Genomic DNA, 7,832 nt, shown 5'->3' with positions numbered 1-7,832 from the left:
CACAACTATTACCTCATCACCCTCCACTTCCTGCTCCACGGACAGCACCACAAGGTAAACAAACAAGAGCAGCAGCAACAGCTGTCTACTCTAGATCACTGGACTGTATAATATGCCTGTGAACAAGGCCAATTACAGCTTTGGCTAGGTGCAGGCCAAGCCGATCCCAAAGAAAGTGGATGTAACCAAGAAGCGTCATTTTGTTTCCTTTCCGGTATCCACTTTATGTCGGGTGAACGCCCCTTTAGGAGACCTTCGGTTAGGAGACCTTCGGAGTCCTGAGGTTGAGAATCAATGAAGTCCCCTTAGCGCTGTAGATGGCGGTAGCGCACGTCTTGCGCAAACACCTCAAAAAGAGAAGAAGAAGTAGGGGACAACGCCCCCTTAGGAGACCCAACTTGAGCACACGCTTTTGCATTGAGTGGGCGTGGTTTGCGATATCTTTGTTTGATTCAGTATTTTTGCCGATCCTCTCCGCAGTCATTTCCTGTCCTCCACCGTCCTGTCAAAATAAAGGCAAAAAAGCCTTAAAACATTATTATTATTTTTTTTGGAATTCAACTTTTTTCCACAAAGTCCACACAGTACATAACCTTGTCCTATTGTACATAGTTTCCCTATACGCCACCTTGACATCTCCAACGGAAAATATGGTCCAGAAAATAGAAGTAATAATAAATGGAAATAGAAATATAATGGCTGTCTGTCATCATACACTTTATGTCCCTTTCATATATACCCAGAAATCCTTCACCGTCTCTCTCTCCTCACTCATTTCTTGTCTCTCCTCCACTTTCCTGACAAAAACAAAGGCAAAAAAACCCTAAGTATATATATATATATATATATATATATATATATATATATATATATATATATATATAAACAACTCGTGTCCATGCTGTATACAAAATATGTCTGTGAATGCCAATTGTGAAATATAACTCAATACTTACAGCAGCATAGGGTCCAGTGTTATCTGTGAATGTTGACGGTGAATTTTAAGTCAATACTAACCACAACAGGTGTCTGTTTACAGACAGAGACAGCAGCCAAGTCTAAAGATGTCGATGTTGAGTTTTTACATTTTTCTTTAATAACATTACCATATCTTGCATACTTAGAAAGGTCTGCTAGATATGCTATGTCATATATGCCCCCCACCCACCCATGAGAAAAGGCACAATAATATGTAGGTAAAAGGGCACATGATCTACTGCAAACGCGCGCGCCGCACACACACACACACACACACACACACACACACACATACACACACACACACACACACACACACACACACACACACACACACACACACACACACACACACACACACACACACACACACACACACACACACACACACACACACACACACACAAGACAATGTGTTATTTAACGGTCCCGTTGACTGTTGGTGACTGTCCCCATGGATTCCCCTTGTCAACACAATGGACACATTGTACATCTCACTACTCAGTCCTGATTAGCTAGTCATTTGAGTCGTAGCATTTTTGCAGACAAAAATGCTGTATTATTACTAGACAAAAGAAGACTATATTATCTGACAAAAATGCTATGTTTGTAGAGTATGGTGTGCTCTTATTCTCTGACTAAGGCACTCCAATTTAAAATGTCTTTATTAATTTGACAAGTCCTACATGGACATATTAAACATTTTAATTAATAATGACATTTTAAATTGGAGTGCCTTAGTCAGAGAATTTATTTTCATTCTTGAACCAAAAATTCTATGATATCTAACATTCCTCATTCTGTGTCATACATTTGTATTGATTTTGGATATGAGGCTGGAAATGTGGTCATTTTTGATAAATTTGAGGCATAATTCATCAGTAGACACATTACCCCAATCATTTTATAGGAGAATTAGGAGCAAACATGTCGTTACCCAGCAACATTTTTCAAAAAGTTGGCCTGTGTATCATCATTTTTAATTGCTTTGTCTGCTTAAGATCATACCGTATAGGAGCCCAGTGGTCTGTAGAACATCAATAAGCTCTTTTCCCATCTCTTCATCCCTCTCCATACACCCCCCTATATTCCTGTCTCTCTTTTCCTCTTATACTTCTTATTCATCCACATTTCTCTCTCTCCCTCTCTCTCTCTCTCTCTCTCTCTCTCTCTCCCTCTCTCTCTCTCAATCTCTCTCTCTCTCTCTCTCTCTCTCTCTCTCTCTCTCTCTCTCTCTCTCTCTCTCTCTCTCTCTGAGTATCAATTTCTGTGGAGTGTAATGTACCCTTTTACTAGTGTCAGTGTAAAAAATCTTTAAAATCTAAAAAATTTCTCTCTCTCTCTCTCCCCCTCCACCCTCCCCCCTCCAGTCTCCATTCGATGGCTCTCGCCTGGTCTTCCCCCCGGGGCTGGCCTCCGTGGTGGTGGGCACCTTCTACCTGACCTTGCGGGCCCTGTTCTGCGAGGGCCTGGCCGTGTCCCTGTTCGTGGGTGGCCTGTGTGGCTACGTGGTCTACGACATGATCCACTACTACCTGCATTACGGCTCTCCGCAAAAGGACTCCTACCTGTACGGCCTCAAGGCCTACCATGTCAAGCACCACTTCGAGCACCAACGAGCAGGTACTGTAAAGATCTTCTGCCGTATGCACAGTAACTGTCTCATAATACGTTCAAACAACATTTTCTCCCTGGGGAAAAATTGTTAGGCATTCTCCATAAAGAAGTCCAGACCTGGCCCTGCCGTGGCCAAACGGTAGGGCACTCGTCTACCATGCGGCTGGCCCTTCCCCGTCTCTCTCTCCCCACTCGCTTCCTGTCACCACCTTCACTGTCCTATCATAAAGTCAAAAAGACCACACAAAAAAGTCCAGACCTTACCTCTTCTTGACTGACGCCACTTGGATGAATAAAAATCTTTGTTTTTGGTGGTAGCTGCCAATGAAGGGGCAGCTGTGGCAAATTGGTCTTTGTCAGTCTTAATAGATTACCATGTAACCCCAATGTCATGCCCTCCCATGGCTGAGGTGCCCTTGAGCAAAATATCTAACCTCAGAATGCTGCAGCCCAATTTTCAATAACTCATTCTGGGTATAAGAGCGGTGAGGAGTAGAGTGGAGATTTTTTTAATGTAATGTGTCATGTGTGTTACACAGTACATTGAACTTGACAGGTGCATTTATTCAAAGTGACTCACCGCACAGAGGAGGGCAGTCAAACATGAATGTTTCTCACCTGTTACGGAGCAACTGACAGGGTAGAATGGAATAGAGATACTTCATTAAGCTATATGTAGTATGTGTCACAGTACATTCAACTTGGGCAGCTGCTTTCATTCAAAGTGACTTACTTTGAATCGTAAAGAGGACAGACAGAAGTTTCTTATCTTTTAGGGAGAAACTGACTTTCAGTCCGCCCCCTTCACTTGTGTAAGACAGTGGTCCCGCCCCCTTCAGTCCTCATCCTGCACTGCTGGAAATCTGCTGCCTCCTGCTGGCCTCTGTTAAGAAATGCAGGAAATAAAGCTTAACCTGTTAAAAGACAGCGTTATAAATGTGCTGTTACCAGAATGGCAGTGACCAAGTCGGAGTGCATTACTAAAGGACCTGTGTTATGTCATAGTATTGTAGAACTATGGTAGTTAACTTTTCAATGACTATTGCAGAGTGCCACTGGAGGTACGGTGTGCATTAAGGGGTCACTGCTCAGGGTTGTAAGACAATGTGTCTTGCCCCAGTGGATTGACAGGAAGACTAGTATTTAGAGCACTGGACAGCAGTGGTAGGTCGATGTCACGAGATATGGGGGCCAGTCAAGTTCAGGCACTGTAACAGGATACCGGTGTTGGTCTGGTGGCTAGTGTGACTTCCTGTTTTGAATTAGTGAGTGTGTGTTTGTCAGTAGAAGTGGGGTTGCGGGGTCCTTATGGGATGTTCCTTCTTGTTTATGAATGAATTTGTTTTTGTTTGTTTTTGTAGGAGCCTGTTTGAGTATGTGTAACTATCTGTGTTCACATGCGTACGGGCATGCAAGTGAAGTGAAGTGTATGTTTGTGTGTGTGTGTGTGTGTGTGTGTGTGTGTGTGTGTGTGTGTGTGTGTGTGTGTGTGTGTGTGTGTGTGTGTGTGTGTGTGTGTGTGTGTGTGTGTGTGTGTGTGTGTGTGTGTGTGTGTGTGTGTGTGAGTGAGTGAGTGAGAATGAAGTGTGTAAAATAAGAGATGCTCACTGCTATGGTTTAAATGTTACTGTGTGTTTGTGTGCTACTAATAAGTACGGTGTATGTGTGTTTCTGTGTGTCTGCAGGATTTGGGATCACCACCACATTCTGGGACCACCCCTTCAACACAGTCATCCCGTCCGAGGAGGCCTTTTAACGCAAAATTCACCAGGGACAAGACCATCATCACAGAAAACAAATACGAAACACACACACACACACACACACACACACACACACACACACACACACACACACACACACACACACACACACACACACACACACACACACACACACACACACACACGTACACACACACACACCTGTTCTGCGCGTCCCTCCCTCTTCCCTTTCCTTGCTCTGCTTTTCGCTGTGGCTACGTTCTTATCCCAAGATGATGGAAGTGTCAGCCAGCCAATCACACGAAAGGGGCGGGGCGGTGGCCTGGGGAGTGTTGTGTCATGTTTGTATTTTGGATATTGTATCGGACAAAATATTTTATATAAAAACAAAAAGATTATTATCTTTATTTGTATGACAGTTAAAAAAAGAGGCACCAAAAATGAAGTCTTATTCTTGTTATGTTTTGATTCCTCTTCCATTTACCTATGGATTGAGTTTGGATGTGGATGTGTACTGTATATGTGTCTTTGTGTGCATTGATTATTCGGGAGGCTGCAAGTTTGTAAGTTGTTGAGATGTGAGTGTTTTTATGGATGTGTAAATACAAAGAAACATGATTTGAAGAGAGTGGGTACATGGTTTATGTTAATGTGTGTGTGTATGTGTTGTTTATGTGTGTGTGTGTGTGCGTGCACGTGTGTCAAAGACAGAAGCAGGTATTTGGAAGTGTGAGAAGGAGTGTGAACGTTTCTAGTGAGGGGGAAGGTCCTGTTGTCCCGGTAGCAGGTGTTGGGCAGGGATGGAGTGGTGGGGGTTCTTCTGACGCCGGAATGTAGAGAGGTCTTCTGTGGTCGTGTCCTTATTGTCTGAAGTAATGAAAAAAATGAAAGAAAAAAATGTGTAATTTGTATTTAAATGTGTCATTATTATCACTTGGTAATGATTTTCTCTCCAGAACCCTTCTTTGGGTTTGGGAAGAAAGAAGCAGCTGGATTGCTGCTTAGGGGATATTTATTTTCTGATTTGTTTTTTCTTTTCTTTTTTTGTCTGTGGTCTGGACTTCTCTTCTCACTGGTGGTGTTGGTGGCACCTCGTTTCACTTCGACTCCTCAAACAAAAAAAACAAAAACAAAAAAAACTAATTTAACCAATGATATCGAGCTTCAGTCAGTCTGCAACTGATGTCAAAACGTCATCAAGTGGTGTTTCAGAAACCAATCCTCTTCGGGAACTGAAACCTTGCCAGGCTTAGTCATCGAAGTGACAGATTTAATGGACATGGTGAAGTGGTGGTGGCCTTTCTGTGGTACTCCAGCTGTTCTGAGAGCAGTTGTATTAGCTCACGCCAGAACTTTCTCTCATACCTCTTGCTTGGAGCCTGCTCCTGCCTCCCCCACCCCCCCCCTGCTGGCCATAGCGTACCATTGCATCCTCAGCCATTTCACTCCCTCTTCATATTCATCCCTGTCTGTGGCACTCCTGCTTTGACTGCTGCTCTTGCTGCTTCATTCATTTTTCCCCCCTCCCTAATCTGGGGTGCATTTCTCGAAACCGTAGTTGCTAGCCAGTTAGCAACTTAGGTAGTTGACAATGGGAAATTGCATTACAAACAACAAAGTTGCTAATGTAGTCCGCAACTACGGTTTCGAGAAATGCACTCCTGAACATGTACCTTCCTTCATTGCCAACACAGTCATTGTTTTAGTCACATGAAAAAAATGAACAACATTTTAGTAGACCTCCATACGTTGTGTCACTGACCAGACGCACGCGCACACGCATACACACACACACACACACACAACACACACACACACACGCACTTACTAGGCTATGATTAACAATATAATGATAATACTGTCTTCAAAGGGCATCTTGATACTCCTGTACCCCTTCTAGGTAGCCTGTGGACTAGTAGCACACGTGTGAGTGTACAGGTGTCTTGATGTACCATGTACAACCATTTGTGTTTGTCTGTGGTGTGGTGTGTGGGTCAGGGTTGCGTTTCTCAAAAGTGTCGTTGCTAGCCCGTTAACAAGTTAGTTGGTTACCAGTGGGGTAATTGCATTGCAACCCAACAAGGTAGCTAACGTAGTTAGCAACTACAGTTTTGAGAAGCGCACTCCAGGGCTGGTGTTGTCTGGGCAACGGGCACTGAGGATATGACGCATTGGGTTTGGGCCTCTCTCTCTGCTCACATTGTTCATTGCCATCAGGGCAAACAAACATCTCATAAGCCTATATCATATGTTTGAATAGGTGTGTGTGTGGGAGTGTGTGTATGTGTGTTTAAGTGTATGTGGGTGTGTATGTGGTCATGTTCAGTGCAGTCCTCTGTATGACGATGATCTACGGTATGAAGAGTCATCTGATGGGGGGTGCTGCAGAAGAGATGGGGGGTGCGGAAGCCCTGCTGAGTCCTCAGTACTACGTGCCTTATTGACACACACACGCACACGCACACGCACACACACACATACACACACACACACACACACGCACAAACAGCAATTCACACAAAAAAACAAGTTGAGTTCCATCCAATGAAATATACAACATTCTCATCTTGTGGGTGTCGTAATTAGCAAACCCTCTAGCTTTGAGATGTGTTAGCATGTGCTAATGAATGTCGAAGTTCAATTCTAGTGCTACCACATGCTGTTCCTGGTAGCCTACGGCTGTGTGTTAGCTTGCAGGACTGTGTGAACGCTCACAGTAGCACTCGCTAACAACGTACAGCTGTCTATGACTAGAATAATGTTTCTATATATCATCTTTGAAAATAGATTATTGAAATGGGAACAGTAATGACATACATAAACCATATCCTGTCAAATAATACAGAGAACACCGCTTTGGAAGTAAATCTCTGTTGTTGTTGTCATGGTGACTGTGTGGCTCACTAGCTCACAAACTATCAGGAAATGAGCACAAAGCCTGTTGGTGTCACATCTTTGTCTGCGTCTTTGTCTGTGTCAGTTTGAGTGGAGGTTTAATTGTGTATGTATGTGGTCTGACAGAGAAGTAAGTGTGTGTGTGTGTGTGTGTGTGTGTGTGTGTGTGTGTGTGTGTGTGTGTGTGTGTGTGTGTGTGTGTGTGTGTGTGTGTGTGTGTGTGTGTGTGTGTGTGTGTGTGTGTGTGTGTGTGTGATTCAAAATTGTAATAATAAATAATTATTATATATAACATAAATCTGTTTACTTATATTTTGAATGTTTAGATTTATAAAAATGTCTATGCAAATGCATGTGTAAATAAAATGTGTGTATATATGTGCTTACATTGTGTCATGTTTTCTTCCTTTTCACTTTTCAATTTATTCTGTGTTTGAATTATGCTTTTTTAATGAAAAGAGTTGTGTTATGTAGTGATGTAGTCCGAGACAAAGACATTATAAAGACCACAGGGTCTGGAGACCAAGACAAAGACCAAGATCAAGACAGACCAGTCAAGACCAAGACCAGGTTTAGATCAACAACAAGACAGGGCGACACCTTGCCTGGTTAACACCA

The 7,832-nt window shown here is 43.1% G+C and overlaps 1 protein-coding gene across 1 annotated transcript in view; it reads left to right on the top strand.

Annotated features, from left to right (window-relative positions):
• The window catches only part of fa2h (fatty acid 2-hydroxylase), a 60,626-nt gene extending 53,036 nt beyond the window's left edge, over positions 1-7,590 (top strand). The window contains exons 5-7 of the mRNA XM_063196910.1: positions 1-54; positions 2,349-2,601; positions 4,281-7,590. The exon at positions 1-54 is cut by the window's left edge and continues 119 nt beyond it. Of these exons, the coding sequence (XP_063052980.1) occupies positions 1-54; positions 2,349-2,601; positions 4,281-4,351 (378 nt within the window). The 3' untranslated portion in view covers positions 4,352-7,590. The remainder of the gene's footprint in view (positions 55-2,348; positions 2,602-4,280) is intronic.
• The last annotated feature ends 242 nt before the right edge of the window (positions 7,591-7,832 follow it).

Source organism: Engraulis encrasicolus, chromosome 4 (genome assembly GCF_034702125.1).
Source record: "Engraulis encrasicolus isolate BLACKSEA-1 chromosome 4, IST_EnEncr_1.0, whole genome shotgun sequence".
NCBI lineage: Eukaryota > Metazoa > Chordata > Actinopteri > Clupeiformes > Engraulidae > Engraulis > Engraulis encrasicolus.
The sequence above is the reverse complement of the archived record's forward strand: the minus strand, read 5'-3'. Positions and strand labels throughout refer to the sequence as shown.